The sequence below is a fragment of the Panthera onca genome, chromosome A2 (genome assembly GCF_046562875.1).
Source record: "Panthera onca isolate mPanOnc1 chromosome A2, mPanOnc1 haplotype 2, whole genome shotgun sequence".
Taxonomy (NCBI): Eukaryota; Metazoa; Chordata; class Mammalia; order Carnivora; family Felidae; genus Panthera; species Panthera onca.
This window is the reverse complement of record NC_138340.1, coordinates 18373060-18389728: the sequence shown is the minus strand read 5'-3', so window position 1 is coordinate 18389728 and position 16669 is coordinate 18373060. Positions and strand designations below refer to the sequence as shown.

At 54.0% G+C, this 16669-nt stretch overlaps 2 protein-coding genes across 2 annotated transcripts in view; one reads left to right on the top strand and one right to left on the bottom strand.

Annotated features, from left to right (window-relative positions):
* Positions 1–16669, bottom strand: part of NDUFAF3 (NADH:ubiquinone oxidoreductase complex assembly factor 3) — a 339096-nt gene that overhangs the window by 227124 nt on the left and 95303 nt on the right. The gene's annotated exons all lie outside the window — the stretch shown is intronic.
* CCDC71 (coiled-coil domain containing 71) lies at positions 1818–9694 on the top strand. Its single transcript, XM_060633639.2, has 2 exons — positions 1818–1944; positions 4547–9694. Exon 2 carries the CDS (start codon positions 4599–4601, stop codon positions 6018–6020), a length of 1422 nt encoding a protein of 473 aa, XP_060489622.1. The 5' UTR covers positions 1818–1944; positions 4547–4598; the 3' UTR covers positions 6021–9694.

Sequence of the window (16669 nt, the reverse complement as noted above, 5' to 3'; positions counted from 1 at the left end):
CTCTGATTAGGTGGAAATGGGTCTAGGTCCCATCACTCAGGGCTGTAAAAGATGCCAAATGGAGAGCAAGAGCTGGATCCTGAGACAACCTTGTGGTCTCTGCCAACCTCATCCTGTCTGATCCCAGTTATGCCTACAGGGTCAGCATCCACCAAATTCCAGGTCAGGTCACACTTTTCTCTGATGAATGCTCCCAGGGTTCCATCTGGAACATACTGAGCACCAAGAGGCAGAAGGGTCAGCTTCCCCTCAGAGTGCTAGGTACCCATAACCCTGACCCCTAACCCCTACTATCCCTTCAGTTCTAATGTCTGCAAGGGATACAGCCTGGGGATGGACCTACCCTGCTAAGTCCTCCATTTTTCACTGAACTCTGGGATGGACATCACCAGAGAGGGATTCCCCTTTCCAGGACACACCTAAGTCCATGCCATCCCTGATGGCTGAGCTCTACCTCTTCATGGGACTTTTTTTTTTTTTTTACACAGTCCTGGAACCACCTACATACAGGGGGCCAACACTGCTGACTTTGGAGAAGCTGTGGAAGACAACTGGGGTAGAAGATGAGGCTGGATTGGTCCTGAGAGTAGCAGCTAATTCTCAACCATGGATGGGGCAGAGACAGGGCTCACCCACAGTTGGAGACTGGGCATACCAAGGTGGGACTTCCTGATTGTACCAGGAGATCCTGGCCCATGGGACCCCACCATTCTCCTCTTTCTAACAGAATGAAGAGTTAGAAGCACTGACCCCAAAGGAACAGGAGTTTGCATTTACTGTTGCACACTTTGGCTATGCTTGAAGGCACTGAGGGCCTTACCATGAGTGTTGAGGCCTTAGGAAGCTCAGAGGTGCCAGCTGAGGCCTAGGGAGGGCGGCGGTGAGTGTTTCCCTTTAGGGGTGCCTAGACCCTTCTATGCCTAAGGATCCTGGGGTCATATGGGGAGGGAGAAAAGCTATTAACCAGTCCCTAAATGAAGCATCTTGTGACTGCCCACAGGCTCCCACCTACCCTCAGCTACTAAATTTGGCACCATTGTACATGTCAGGGTCCAAGAGTTGTGGCAGTATTTCTGTCTCATAGCTCAGGCTCTAACTGAAGTACAAATGTCCCCAACTATCTCATCCATGAAACCAGAGTTTCCATGCTGGCTCCCATCCTGGACTTGGGGGACCCCTGACTAAGATAGGCCTTTGATCAGAGACTGACCTCTTAGACTCCTAGAGTTAATTTTGACCTGTGTCCTCTCATCTGGTGCTGCTTGGGCAATGGGCCCTGTAACCACCACGCCTCTGCTGGCCCCAGCGGTACAGGTAGCGAGACTGAGGTCCCAGTCTCCTAGGCAAAGGACAGGAATTCTAGGAGGCAGGACTTCCTGCCATTGACAGGGCTGAGGTTGGGCAAGGGTTCTCCCACCACACCCATGTACATGCTCTTAGGCAAGTACCCTCAGGCCCACATTGGTATGCTAGGACTCTCAGATTGTACATGCCCAGTTTTGGGCTGTGTGCACGCCAGCACCATCCTTTCACGTGGGCCTCATTCTCAGGAAGAGAGGCAGGCCTGCTGCCCTCAGAGGAGATACCCCTGCAACACTCCCAACGAGGCAGGGGACATTCCTCTTTCCCTCAAGTCAGGAGCTTGGGACTGAGGCAGGCCTTGTCCACAGCCTCTGAGAGCACCTCTGCTCCTCAGACTCCTGCACAGGACTGGATGGATTTAGAGCGGTCCCCGCAGCCACCTCCTCCAGGAAGCCTTCCTAGGTACCCACCTACCCCGTTCCCAGACTTTGGGGGAAACGGGGTCTCGGGGGGTCAAGGGTCACTAGGGCGGGCCAGGTCCCGGAAGCGGAAGCGCGGCGCACTTCCGGTGCGCAGCGGGCGGCCATGTTGGAGCAGCGGAGGCGGCGCAGAGGCGCGTCCTGGGTCCCCGCGGCGGCGCCGGTAGGTTGGGGCCATGGGCCTAGCCGCGCCGCGGAGGGGCCGTCCGCGAGGCGACAGGGCGGATGGGCCGGGCGGTCGGCCCTTTCGGGACCCGCGCCCTCCACTAGCCCGGCCAAGATCCTCCCCCACCCCCACCCCCTGCTCAGCGACCCCACCCTGGGGCTGCGCGACCGGGTCGGGCTCGCCCCGCCCGCCCCGCGCGTTTCGCTGCCTTCAAGATCCCCGCTCCTGCCCGCGGCTCAGGCCCCAGGGACGCGGACTCCCAGGCCAGTGGCCCTGATCTGCCCCCCAACCTGGTCCCCTTTGGATGAGGCCTCTCCTGTCTCCCATCTTTCATCAACTTCCCTGTCGGCCCCGGGGGCACGTGTGAAGGGAAGTCGGGGACCAGACTGCAGCCTCTGTTTCCGGAGCCTCTTGGAAAACCCAGAAGACCCCTCCCAAGAGTCTAGACCGACCTGGGCGGAAGAGCCCCCGGTTCACCCCTAATATCTGTGCCTGCGGGGAAACAGGCTCCTCCCTATTCTACAGTTCACAGCCCTGAAAACTACATCCCCTGGAAAGAAAAAAATAAAAGAAGTAAAGTCATGTGCAAGGATTGTGTTTGGAGAATGGCCTCTGGAGAGAGGAAGTGCCAGAGACACCTGAGGATCCAAGAATGTTTCCAAACAAAGAGCCCCAGGGCACTTCCTCCAGGGGATTCTGAAAACTTCCTCTGCTCCATTAGGGCGGTGGGAAGAAGCTGCACAGACGCGCCTCTTGGCCCCAGGGACCTGCCTGATCCCAGCTGATCTTTTAATGCTGTGGTACAGCTGGGATCAGGCTCCCTCTGGGAGCCCTCAGTACCAGGTTAGGCATTAGACATTAGTCATGACTGATGGCCTGTGGCTTCTTCAGAGAAGCCTGGTACAACTTGAGTGTTCCCAAACAGCTCCATCTGGGCTGTACTGAGGTCTGCAGCCCTCCAGACCCTAGTTAGGACAGCTCAGATTTCTAGTGTCCACCTTATTAGCCATCCTGTTGGAGCCTTTGGCTGTCACACCTTGAGCTCTTGGTCTGGCTGCTTGACCCACAGGCAGCCTGATTGCCCAGACATGTGTCATGAGTATCTGCTACTTATCTTTTTAGTTTCTGTTGAAGGAGAGTCTGACTCTTGCTTTGAGGTTAGTCTCCATGATTTGAGTCCTGGGAGTCAGGCTTCTGAGCCTGTCTGGGGACTCCAAAAGCAGAACTTCTGGTGGACAGGGAGGTTCATCCCTGAGCACCTGGATAACAGCAGCTGGAGGAACAGAGGTGGGCATTGACATTGAGTGTAGGTCTGGGCTCTTTGACTAGACTTAAAGGCTCATGTTGCCCTGCTCTCAGCTGGTTTCACAGCTAGACCGCCCAGCCCTGACCACAGACTCCAGTCACACACATTAAATGTGCCTTACTGTTTCTCATTTCTAAGACATTGTATTGGTTGTTCCCCTTTTTGCTCCATTTTCATCTGGTCCTTCCTATTCATCACTCATGTCCCACCTAGGTGTTGCCTCTCCTAGGAATCCTTCCCTGACCCACTGGAAGGCTGAGCTGGGTGTCAGTGTGCACTCCCAAGAACTTTCATGGTCTCTGTCTTGCTTTCTGTACAGGACTCCTTGAAGATGGATATTCACCTCTATTCCCAGGGTTGAGTCTAATACCAGGTTTCTGGTCTCAGAAAATAGAGAATTGAGTTAAAATGGGCCAACCAAGCCCAAATCTTCCTAGGGACCCAACAGCATGTTAGATGGCTCTGATGAGCTTCTGGACATTTATCTCAAAACTGTCTTTGACCCATGTGGGTCCCTCCTGCCACCCCAATCCTCACCCTGCCACTATAGTAAGTCAGGAAACCAGGGCTTTGCCCCAAGCAGTGGCTCACTATGGCAAGAGCCCTATGTATCCATAGTTGTTATCAAGGAGAGCACAGGCCCTGATGGACTTATTATCTACATGCCTTGTCCCTTATCCCAGTGCTCATCTTTTTTTTTTTTTTTTTTTTTTTTTTTTAAGTTTAGTTAATTATTTTAAGAGAGGAAGCCAGCAGGGGAGGGGCAGAGAGAGGAAGACAGAGGATCCGAAGCTGACTCTACGCTGACAATAGCCCAATGTAGGGCTCAAACTCATGAACCATGAGATCATGACTTGAGCCAAAGTCAGATGCTCAAGTTACTGAGCCACAGGTGCCCCAATCTTTTTTTTTTTAATTAATTAAATGATATATTTTCTTTTTTTTAATTTTTTTTTTAACGTTTATTTTTGAGACAGAGACAGAGCATGAACGGGGGAGGGTCAGAGAGAGAGGGAGACACAGAATCTGAAACAGGCTCCAGGCTCTGAGTGATCAGCACAGAGCTCCATGCGGGGCTCGAACTCACGGACTGCGAGATCATGACCTGAGCCGAAGTCGGCCGCTTAACCAACTGAGCCACCCAGGTGCCCCTAATGATATATCTTCTTTAAGTAATCTCTACACTCAACATGGGGCTTGAACTCACAACCCCGAAATCAAGAGTAACATGCTGTACCATCCCAAACGCCCTTCAGTGCCATTCTTACTGATTCTTTTCTTCTTGTCTTGGAGGTGCCAAGCGCTGATTTGCGGATACCCAGGCGGATCTGCAGTGCCTAATGCCATGAGCGTGGTGGTGCAGCATGTGGAGGAGAAAGCTGTGCACTCCTGGTCGCGGATCTCCACGGCAGGGAAGAAGGCCCTGGAGGAGGCGCTGCTTGTCTTTAACCCCATGAGTCAGGATCTCAGTGCCACAGAGGCCCAGCTTGTAGCCTTCCTGCAGGGCCTGCGGGATGATGGCTTCCAACCTACCATCCTGCGCAGCGGTGATGTCTATGGCTATAGTTCATGCACAGCTAACCCCCCAAGCCAGACGAAGCTGCAAGCTCGTGCCCCCACCCCAGCTGCCACATCACCTCCAGCCAGTGCTCCCCGAACTGCCATGCGACTGCCTGCAGGCCGGGCCACGCTGCTCCCTATGCCACTATCTGGAAGGCTGGCCAAAGCATCCACACCAGCCCTTGCCAAGCACGCTACCACCAACCTGCTGCTGAGCTCCCTGAAGCAGTCAAGTGCCAGCCGTGCCCGGGGTGCAGCAGTGGGCTTCCCTGCCCACCTCTATCCAGGTGTCTACCCTGCCATGCGGCTCTCTGTTGTCCTTGAGGCCCTGGTTCCACTAAAGACTCCCATGCCCTGCTTGGGTGCCAAGCATAAGGCACAGTCACTGCAGCTCTCACTTACAGACTCTCCCCTGAAGCTGCGCAAAGGTCCAGGGAAGAGACCAGGGAACTCTCGGCCCAAAGCTCCCAAAACAGGCACAAGCAAGGGCCCCAAATGTCTGACTCATAGAGGCCCCAGGGCCAGACCCCAACAAGGCACTATGCCCCGGAAAAAGACCTGCAAAGCTACTGGGTCCCTCAGTGGCCTACAAATGAAAAGTGGCTCTGCCCTGGGCACCAAAACATCCCAGGCCAAGGCAGCTCGAACACTGGCCAAAGCTGCCCAGGCCAAGGTGGCTCGAACACAGGCCAGAGCTGCCAAGGCCCGGGCAAAAGCCAAGGCAGCACAGATGAGGGCCAAGGCCAAGGCAGCACGGATCAGGGCCAAGGCCAAAGCAGCACGGATCAAGGCCAAAGCCAAGGCTATGCGGGCCAAGGCCAAGGCGGTGCGGGCCAAGGCCAAGGCAGTGAGATCTAAGGCCAAGGTAACTCAGACCCAGTCCAGGAGCAGAGGCAGGCCAAAAGGGTCTGTTCAGACCAGGACTGCAAGAAGGGGCCAGAAAAGCCACCCTGAGACTGTGGGGCAGAAGAGGAAAAGGGCTGAGGAGGCAAAGGATCTTCCTCCCCGGAAAAGAACACGACTTGGGTCCCGATCCCCTAAGGCATGGCTAAGGCCTGGAACAGCAAAGCTGCTGAAATTCCGGGCCATCAAGGTGGACAGGCGGTCCTCAGACGATGAGGTTCGGCAGCGGGCTCAGCGGATCCTCCGTGTGAACCTGTCCCCTGTAATACAGCTCCAGCCATTGCTGCCATACTCAGCACTCTGATTCCTTCATGTAGCAATGTTTGGGGAAACTGAGCCCAGTTGTCTGTGTGACCAGTGGCACAGTGTGCAATGCCCATGGATTCTACAACCCCAAGGACTCCGGGTGCCTCTCCAGAGCTCTGAGAGCCACCATTCTCCTTTCAGAGACTGGAGGATATGGGGTGGTATGGGCGGGTGGGAGGGGTGTTCTCATGGCGCGATGCACTGTGATTTGTTACTCTTCAAGTTGTACCTCCACTGTTCCATCTATCACGTTTTATACCTTTCCACCTTCCAGTCTCCCTGCCCACCCTTCATGGTCTTTTTTGTGTTTATAGTTGCTGGTAGGCCAGCTTGAGCATATAGGAGGAGTGGCCCCAGGAACAGGGCTGCCAAAGTGGGTCCTGGTAGCCCCTGACAAGTCCTGGATGTGAGTGAAAAGAGTAGCTCCCAGGCTTCTCTAGAGATGCTGGCCTTTGTAGATGTGTGAGAAGCTGCCCCTGAGGGCAGGGGCAGAGCCACTCTATTCCTCCCCTTAGGTCTGCACTGACCAGGTAGGCCCCCTGCAGGAGGACAGTAGGTGGCTCTGTGGGGAACTTTGCAGCCAGCAGGTTTTTAGGCCAGGGAAAGGGGGTTTTGTGGTACTGCTCCCCAGGGGCCATTGTCTCCTACCCTGCTCTGGCTGAAACTTTGGGGCTTTGCCTGAGCTTGTCTGGGGCAGGGCCAGGCCTAAATTAGCTATACTATTTCTGCCTCTCCTTGTTCCAGCCTCATCTTCCCCAGTTGATAGCAAGGGGTTGGGAGTTGAGTCAGAGGCCAGGGCTCTGGGTTGTAGAGCCACAGAGTCTGTCCACTGACTGCAGAATTTTCGCCTTGGATGAGTTGGGTACTCTGTTAACTGAACCAGGAGAGTTTCCACACTGCTTCACCCCATCAGCAGTGCTTTCGCCTGGGTCCCAAGCACTCTGTTTCCAGGTCCAGCCTTATGCCTCCCAACAGGGGCCTGTGTATTTCAGACATTTCCGCTCTTCATGCTTTGGAGAGGGGGCTGGGCCCCAAGCAGAACTAGGTCTCTGCCCATTTGCCCTCCTTTCCTGATTGCCCAGCCCAAAGGCAGTGCCTGGGGCTGGCAGGGACAGGGACACATTCCCCAGAGGCTCCTAGAGACCTACAGCCTTTCAGGGATAGAGGTGGGAGCCTCATTTGAATGAGAATTGGATCTTTTCTGCCTGTATGGGTTAGTCTGAATCCTGGCCCCACTAGTGCCAGCCATATTGGATGGCAGACCTGTAGAGAAGTTCTGTTTGTTTCTTGGTACGCCCTCCCCACCTTTATTCTGCATCTGGTGGCTGCAATTAATAGGGTGTGACCTCCATTGGCTCCCAGGCTCTGGGGACCCCCCTTTGCTCCCAGCCTCACCATGGCTTCACAGCCCTGTATGCTCCTTGTCTCTGGCAATCCTGCTTTTATCTACCATGTGAGTATGGGGCCACACCCAGTTCCTCAAGGGCAGCCCGCTGTTCATCCTCTCTCTCAGGTCTGATTTCAGCTCCCATGGCCCAGGACCCCCAGCCTGGCTAGGCCTTCTCTCCAGTCTGCAGCTCCTTTCAGTTCTGCTTCTGCCACCAGCGGGTGAGAGGTTGGCTCTTTCCCTGAGAGCCATCCAGAGCGGGAGAAAAAATCTCCAGGCCTCTTATGGGGCAGAATGAGGTGGGGGAACCCTTAGGATCTCTGTTCAGATGCTGTCTTTCCCAGTCCTGGCTTCCAGAACAATTGAGGAGGTGTCAGACACACTTCCCCTACCTGAATGCTCAAGTGGCAGCTGCTACCCACCTACTGGCAATTTGATTGTTGACCATGGCCAGAACTTTGTCCTCCTGTGGTCTCTGAGCCCTACTGCATTGTCAGTCACCTCCAGGTGGGGAGGAGGGTGAGGGCCCTGGAGATGGTATCTCTGGGTTTTCCTGGGCAGGTTTGGCTTTGTGGGGGTTCAGATCATTGCTGGGAGGGGAAGGCCTGTGCTGTGAAATTTGGGGCTTGGGGGCCAACCACGTACCTCTTGCAGGAATCTGAGAATTCCTTCTTTTGTGACATTTGGGATCAGGGAGGCCATGGCACTGAGAATGTGATTTGGAGTGGTCGTGGAAGAAACAAGACCTGATGGCCAGCAGAGAGAGGTGACGGTACCCATGTGCCCATGTGTGCAGGTCTAGGGTCAGGGCTCAGTCACTCTGATTGGCCCTTGTGGTTACAGGTGTTGAGAACGTCACCATCCAGCTGGACCTAGAGAGTGCCTTCTACGTTACCCACCTCATCATGACGTTCATCATGCCCCAGCCTAAAGGCTTGCTCTGTGCCTCCTGACCTCACAGCCACCAGTGATGCTTCCCTCTGGTGACCCAAGGACCCCCTCTTGTCCTTAGACATTCTGCCTGGCAACTCTGCTTCTGGAGCATTCAATGACCATGGCCACTCGGCATGTATGCTGATACTTTGCCTACAGCTGCTCAGGCCTCTTTCCTGGGATCCCTCCCACCCCTGGCCACAGAAACAGGGCTGGTTTGTGACCAGCATTACTCCAACATTGAGCCTTCCGCTGAGGGCAAGGTCAACCTAGAGGAAGGGAGGTTGGGCCCTGGGGTGAAGCCAGAGGCTCAGGTTTGCTTCTTCCAGGTTATTTTCAAAGTTCTGGACCCAGCCATTTTGATGGAGAACCTAAACAATCCCACGATTCAGGGTAATCCTCTCCACAGCATGTCAGGACAGCCAGATAATGCAGGGAGGTGAGGTCCTGCTTGGGTGTGTACACCAGTGAGGTATGGTGGGAGGCAAGCCAGCTCCGTCCCCCAGCATTATTCCCTGGCTCTATCCCATCATGGTCCTCTATTATGGACCTAATATGGCCCCCCTTTCCTGTCCCATCATTGTTCCCCATACCTATGCCCAGTGTATAGGGACTGGCAGTTTCTATCTCTGCCCCATCACAAATTCTTTGTGGGACCCCTTTGTGGTTCCCATCACTACTTTCTATGCCAGCTATCAACAATGTACCCCATTTCTGCACCTGTCGCTGTACCTTATAACTGTCCCTTTTATGAGCCTCCATCACAGCCCCTATTCTGGTCCCCCTGACTCATCACCCTGATGAGTCCTCATCCTGATTCATCACCCTGGCCTTACTTGGTGTCTGGCATCTCTGCAGCTGCCTCTAGGTGGCACCAGGGCATCTCTGGGTTGTGACCTCTTTCTTGTAAAACAAGTCATGAAAGACAAGACACATAACCATAACCCAGCAGGGCAACCCAGAGTCAGGCCAGGTGAGTACTAAAGCATGACATAACCCAACCTGGCTTTTTCTCTACTCCCCACCTACCTTGACTGGTTATTACCAACTACTTGCCCTGAGCCCCCATGCTAGGTTCCCAAGCAGGTCTTGCTTGCTCTTCTGATCAGGAGAGAGACACTCAGCAAAGGGAGGTATAAGAGGAAACTTGGTTCAGTAACTGACTTAAGCTGTGGAGCAGAAAGGAGCCATGGACCCATCTGTCCCATGTGTACATTGAACAAGTGCCCATTGAGCTCCACTGTGTGCCAGACATCTGTCTTCTGAGCAGTGTTCAGTGGGGAGCAGATAAAGTGTCTTGGATCTGACATGAAAATGAGAAAAACTTGATAAATAAGCAAACTAATACCATATATGGTTTGGCTGGATGGTAAACTGATTTCTAGTTTTGACGATAGACTGGGGAATGGAATGGTTTACTCCAGTGGGGAAGTAGTTTTCAACTAGTAATGCCAGGATGGGGTATCCAGGAAGAGGTGGGATGTGCAGGTCTCACCTCAGGAGTGATGTCATGGTTGGAGCAGTGCAGAGGTAGAATTATCACCATTAGGCTGTGGTCATCCTAAGATGGTATGCCTAGAGGAGCAGGTATGGGGGAGTCCCACAGCATGAATGCTGGAGGAGGTGGCTGCAATGATGCAGAGAGAGAAGAAACCCTTACCCCTATTCCATCCCAGCCATAGAGGGATGATGATCAGTGCACCTGAGGTCCCCAGTCCGTGTCTCCAGAACTCTTGCATGTGACAAATCTCCATGTGAACTCCAAATTGCACACACTGGGTGATAGGCTGCTGGAGGAGCCTAAAGGGACACCCCTTCTACTATTATGTCCTTTAGGAGCTTGTGGCCAGAGGCAGGTGCCTATGCCATGGCCATGCCTCTGAGTGCAGGCCCACAGCTAAGGCCCCAGCCAACATGAAAGGCATGGTGAGCGCCATGAAAGAGGCATCCTGTGGCTGCTGGGGTGGGCAAGCTGGGGGACTGGGGCAGACTCGTCTTGCCCTCCTCCCTGCCAGGTGCGTGGCCTTTGCGTCTGCCATCACCACACAGTTGGTACCCACTGTGAGCATTGGTAGGACCTATGCTAGTACCACCTATGGCATGCAGCAGAGCCTGGGCACCCCCACACCTGGCAGGATACGTGCCGTGTCCTCTGTGCCTGGCCATAATCGCCTAAGTCAGCCTGCTCCATATCCTTGTTCTGCACCATTCCTTGTTCTGCCCCAGAATGCAAGTGTAATGGGCACGCCCACAGTTGTCATTTTGACATAGCCCTGTATCTGGCATCTGGCAATGTGACTGGAGGCGTGTGTGATACATGTCAGCACAACACAGCTGGGTGCCACTGTGAACTCTGCCAGCCCTTCCACTGAGATCCCCAGGAGGAACCCCATTCTCTTCACTCTTGCAAACGTGAGCCTTCCAATCCCCAATCCCACCTCTGACCCTGATCCTTCAGCTCCATGGTGACCTCTGACCTAACTCTGTCCTCACTTCTGATCCATGATTCAGCCTGTGACTATGACTCTATGGCTACTTTGGAAGGGGGGTTGTGTGATGCCCACACAGAAAGACCCGCAGCCTCCTCTCTGGGCAGTGTCGCTGCAGAGTTCATGTCGGGCCAGTGCTGTGACTTCTGCCGGCCTGGTCACTGTGGCTTAAGCCCCACTCAGGCAGAAGGTTGTCAGTGTGAGTTACCCTGAGAGTAGACCCAACCCTCATGTCCTTGCTCTGCCCCCAATCACTGCTCTAATGACACATGCATGCGCCTATCCCTGCAGGAATCCCAATAGCACCCTGCGAGCGCTGTGCCCTAGCCCGTAGACACTACCCCTGAGGCCAGGTCCCTGGCACTCATGCCTGTGATACCTCCAGCAGTGCCTGTCACTGGATGGGACTGCAGACTTTATCTGGTAAGCCTCGCCCCACCTTCTGATTTGACCATGATTTTGGGCACTAGGCTTCTAGCAGCTGACAAGTATAAGGCTGTATAATCAGTGTGACTCTAGACTGAGCCTTGCACATGGGTTGGTTCTACTCCTTGATCTGGTTACCAAGGTCAACACCACTTCAGCTAGCTGAACCAGCATATGCCCTCAGGTGGGAGCTTTGGGAACATAAAAGGAAAAGCAATGAAGCAAGTTACAACATATTGTGCACTGGGTTTAAAGATGTTTCGCAACAAACATATTTGGAGGAAGACTCAGTCCAAGAAAGAATTCCATCCACTTCTTGCCTCTCCTTGAACATAAATCCTTTAACTTTTACTTTAGCCTCTGCAGTATCCTCATCTTACCTCTTATGAAGCTGTGCAGGAGTATACTGAGGTCTCCTCACCCCCTCTCAGCTACAGCCAGAGGAGCATTGAGGCCCTGTGCTCACTCCCCTTCCTCTTGCAACAGGCAGTCCCAGCATATGACCCCCTAGGCCCCAGATCTTCCTGTCCTTTCTCCACCTACTTGCTCTCTCTTACAGTCCGAGTTCTGGAGTCTGAGCGGTGACTCTTTGGGCTACAGGCCTTGTGACTATGCCTACAGCAATGGGTACAAGGTAGGGCCTGGGAGTTGGGATCAAGTGATAAGAGTCAGGAGTTGACTCTCCTTCCCTGCCCCCACATTAGTTCAGGTGTTCTGCTGGGGAGGGCCTCTGCCTGTGCCACCCCCACCTCCATGGCTGCCATGAATTCCCATCTGGGCACTTCTGTGTTGCCTTTGACCAAACCACTGCTGAAGCTGAACTTGGCCAGGGCTTCCAGCCAGCTGACCCCCTGTTGCCTATGAGTGTCCAGGAGGAGCAGGGGCAAGAGAAAACCAAAGCTTAGACTTGGTTTTCAGGGGAGGGAGGGAGTGAGTGTGTGGAGACGACTGGTTTGAACAAGAGGCTGGGCTGGGTTAGGAAGGTGAGGAAGTCTAGGTGGGAGCATCAGCATGATCAGAGGTTTGGTGTCTTAGAGCCCATATTTTCAGGGCAGTGTGGGAGAGGAGAGAGCCAGAATGTTAGAGGACACTGACACTCGACTTGTCCCCAGAGAGCTCCCTAGCCTGCTCCTCCCCACTGTACAGTCTCGGGGGCCTCTCCTAGTTGGCTCTGGCCCCAACTTTGTAGACAGCATGACCCTCCATGTGCCCACCATCCTGATGGCAAACCTATTACAGCAGTGAATTGCCCCAGGTGAGGAGTCTGAGAAATAGGGTGGGGTCATAGGACACTAGAGCCTTAGTAGGGATGGGATCCCTGGGATCTTTGGTTAATGGGAACCTAAGTCCTGGGGGTCCAGGTCTTGGGGTGGTCTGGGCCTGTGAGTTTGTGTCTTGTATCCAGGCCCCACCTGTTTCACCTCCTGGGACCAACGTCTAGCTCTGCTCCAGCTGCAGCTAGAAACTGTGGCCCGAGAGGTGGCCCCCCTACACAAGGGGATGCCTGGCTGGGGTGCCCAGGGCTAGGGTGGACACCTACAGGCCCTGGAGGTAGTACTCCACCAGGCACAGACTCTCCTGGAATCTTCTTCACCCATTGTGGGGACTCTGGAGCAACTAACAGAGTGGATAGCTGGATTCAGGACAGGGGTCTTGGGTCAGTAAGGGGGAGGTCTCCAGCTAGCTTCTCAGGGTTGGGGATTCAGGGGGTCTCAGGTCGGCCTGTCTTGCGTCCTGGGTCTGGGAGTCAGGTGGGTTTTCCTGAGTGAGGAGTCATAAAGGAGAGTACATCTTCCTGCAGGAAGAAAGTGACTGCTTTGGCTCAGACACTGTGGGCCACAGGACAGGTTGTGGCAGAAAGAGAGCCATGAGTTACGAGGCAGTGTGAACGTCTGGAAGAATTATCCTGGGAGCTAAACTGTGTCAAGGGCTTGCCTGGCCCAAGAGGGCAACAGGAGCCCAAGATGAGGCCTAATGAGCAGGTGAATGGGCAGCAGTTGAGGGTAGGGGCTAGGCTGGGGCAGAAGGAAGGGGCCAGGTGCTTTTGCTTATGTGCCTGGGGAAACCCAGAAGTCTAACTGACCCTGCCTCAACTAGTGGAGTCCTGAGCCACCCCTCTATCCATCCCTGCCATCTCCTGCAGATGCTGAGGCCCAAGCCTCCTCAGCTGCCTGCTTTCCCAAGAGGCCCTGCTTGGAGCCCAGGTTGTGACCACATTTGGAGAATGAGACAGCATCCTAGGACAGGCCCAAGAGACTGGTGGTGGACAGAGCAGCTGCTGTGGGGGATGGGCCAGCCAGGGACAGGAGCAACTATGTGGGAGCTGAAACTGATGAAGCTGGTTGACAGGATCCAGATGTTGTGTCCATAGCTTCTGAGACTCAGTCAAAGTTGAAGTGGTGGGTGGAGAGATGGATCACTATAGGGGGTTTCGGCAAGGCGAGGACTTTCTTCTAGCCAAAACCTGGGTGTAGGGCAATAGGGGATATCTGGGACATACAATTCTCACCGGATCATCTGGCTTGTTTACAGGAATGCAGGGGTTGGGGACCTGGACTGGCCTATGTTCCTGATACCCTGTGGTGTTGCCTCTTGCCCTGGGACCCTGCCACTACCCAGTGGGCTCTGGTTGCTTCCCATAACTCTTCCAATAGCCTTGATATAGCTGCCACAATCCTAGGGTAGCATTAACCAACTAGTACAGAGCCATTGGGGCCATGCATGGGAGCCAAGCGGGGAGTCATAGGGGTGCAGGAGATACATTCCACATCTGACTCACCCCTACGAGCTGCAGCAAATTCAGGCCACAGCAAGCTCCACAGGAATCCAGGCCTGGGAGACATCGTGTAAGGGGGTCCTGGGGTGTGGCCACCATAGCCCCTCTACAAGCAACTGTGCAGATCCTCCAGTGTTTCCTCTTGGGTACATGTCTGCTTGTTGTGTGTCTGTTCACAGCTGAGGGCAGGGGCAGGTGGGCATCTAGAACACTGTTGTGATACTCCTTCCAGAATGAGAAATATTCATAAGGGCTAACCAGGGGTCAGATGGGAGCACTAGTATGCTCCTAAATGTTTAACAGCTGGTTGGAGGTCAGAGGGAACTGATTGGTAGTGTTTATCAATTTGCATGGTGTGAGCAAACCCACCATGGCTGATTTTAGTCTACCTACCACTTATCAGCTAATTCACAAAATTCCTGAAAAAAATTTTTTTTTTATTTTTTTTTTAACGTTTATTTATTTTTGAGACAGAGAGAGACAGAGCATGAACAGGGGAGGGGCAGAGAGAGAGGGAGACAGAGAATCTGAAACAGGCTCCAGGCTCTGAGCAGTCAGCACAGAGCCCGACGCGGGGCTCGAACTCACGGACCGCGAGATCATGACCTGAGCCGAAGTCGGCCGCTTAACCGACCGAGCCACCCAGGCGCCCCATAAAATTCCTGAAAATTTAATACTTGGCTCTTATTAGCCCCCAGCACACCATGTAGTCATGTCAGAGGCAGGGTCAGTGAGAGGTTAGAGTCAGGGTTTGTTGGGTCAGGAATCGAGTTCATATCCAAGATTCCTACTCCAGTTCCTACATATGAAGGTGCAGATGCTGTGAGTGTGCAGCTGGTGCATGGCATGGGCTGGCAGTGCCCCTCCCCTAAGGTGGGACAGTGAGCATTGCCCTCTTGCTGAGTCAGATCCAGAGTGCCCTCCCTGCACCAGACACCATAGGCCAGGAACTGCCCAGAGCTGAAGGTGTCCTCCCTCAGGCACAGCAGACCTGGTGAAGGGCCAGGAGACTGGAGGCAGAGGTCAGAGGATGGGGAGGACAGGGATGTCCAACTGATCATCTATCCCCTTCAGGGGTTGGGGTGGGGGACAGCTAGGGCCCAGGACCAAGCACTGGATGTTCAGCTGGCCGAGGTGGGAAGTCATACAAGGGCTGCAGAACAAGGACTGCAGTCAGCAAAACAGACACTCTGAGGCCTGGAGGCCTCATTACCCCCAGCTCCTTCACACCTCTTGTTCAGTGGCTGCTGTTTTCTCCATTCTCCCCCTGAGATGCTTGAACCACTATGATACCCTGGCATTACTAAATACACAGACCATGTGAGCACCCTACTTAGTTGCTACCCTGCTGGGACCTCCCTGTGATCTTTGACCTTTGCCCCAGGTGGCAGGGCACCTGGCCTAGATGATACTGGCAGTGGCAGTGGATGTGACCCCAGTCCTGGGGCATCTGTCCAGTGCAGCTGTGGCTTTCAAGACCTACTTGGCCTTGTCAGCAGCAGGCTGAGAGGGCAGAAGAGCAAGCAGTACATGCCATGGGCATGGCTGGGGGCCTGGGCAAGGTGATATGGGTACACTGGGCATTGAGGTGTCAGAGGTGGGATTTAGGCTGGGACTGGGCTCTACTGGGCTGAGGCAGAGTCTCAGCCCCCTTCCGCCCCCAGGAACCTTGGGCAGCAATCTGTCTGAAATAGTAGGATCTAGGTGGGGTGGGTTTTCGGTTCAAGTCCTGCTCTAGGAGTTGCAGATGGCCCAGTTAGGCGTGGTAGAGTTGCAGAAGGGCACACATAGCCTGGTGGCCACAGGGCAAGATGCAGGAGAGTGGGTACAGCAGGCACAAGCTGAGCCCAAGAGCTGCTGAAGTGGGTGCCTAACAGCTAGAGTTGGCTAAAAGGTTCATGGCTGGTCCATGGTGGGGTGGGGTATGGAGTGGGATCAGGGTCAGTGGACAGGTCAGAGTCAGAACAGGGATGGTGTAGGAGGGTCAGGGCTGGGTCCAGGTCAGGTCCAGATTCTTGTAGGGATCAGAGCTGGGGTCAAAGTTCACAACAGGGCTCAAATGTTAATTAGGGTTACAGCTCACTTAGGGCTGGGGTCAGAGTTAAAGTCATGACAGAATTGAGGACCAGGGTCAGAGATTAGGGCCAAAGGTCAGAACCTGGTTCAGATGACCTGATCCTCAAGGTTGGAGCACCACTGGTGCAGAATGAGCAGATACTGAGCAAGCAGGTGTCATCCTGGGGCCCTGGAACAGAGGGCAGCAAAGCTGCTTGAACACATGTGGCTATGGGCAAACGCATGTGCCACCTGCTGACTGTGGTGTATGGAGCTAGTAAGACAGACTCCTGAATGATCCCAGCTAGTAACTCAGACTACCTGAATGATTCCAGATTGACCCAAGAATCTCCTGACCTTGAGGGACCAGGGACCCCACTGGGTGCCTACTGACCTCAAGTAACCCCCATGTGACTCCATGATATCCTCTAGTGATCTGTCCTTGAGAAACCAGAGATGACATAAAACTCACAGAGGCCATCAAGTGCCTTTGACACTGATAGGTCCTTTTCTGAGTGATCTAAAATTGAATGACCTCTAATACCCTTAGCCCCTCAGGTTGATTACATGACCCTCAGGGT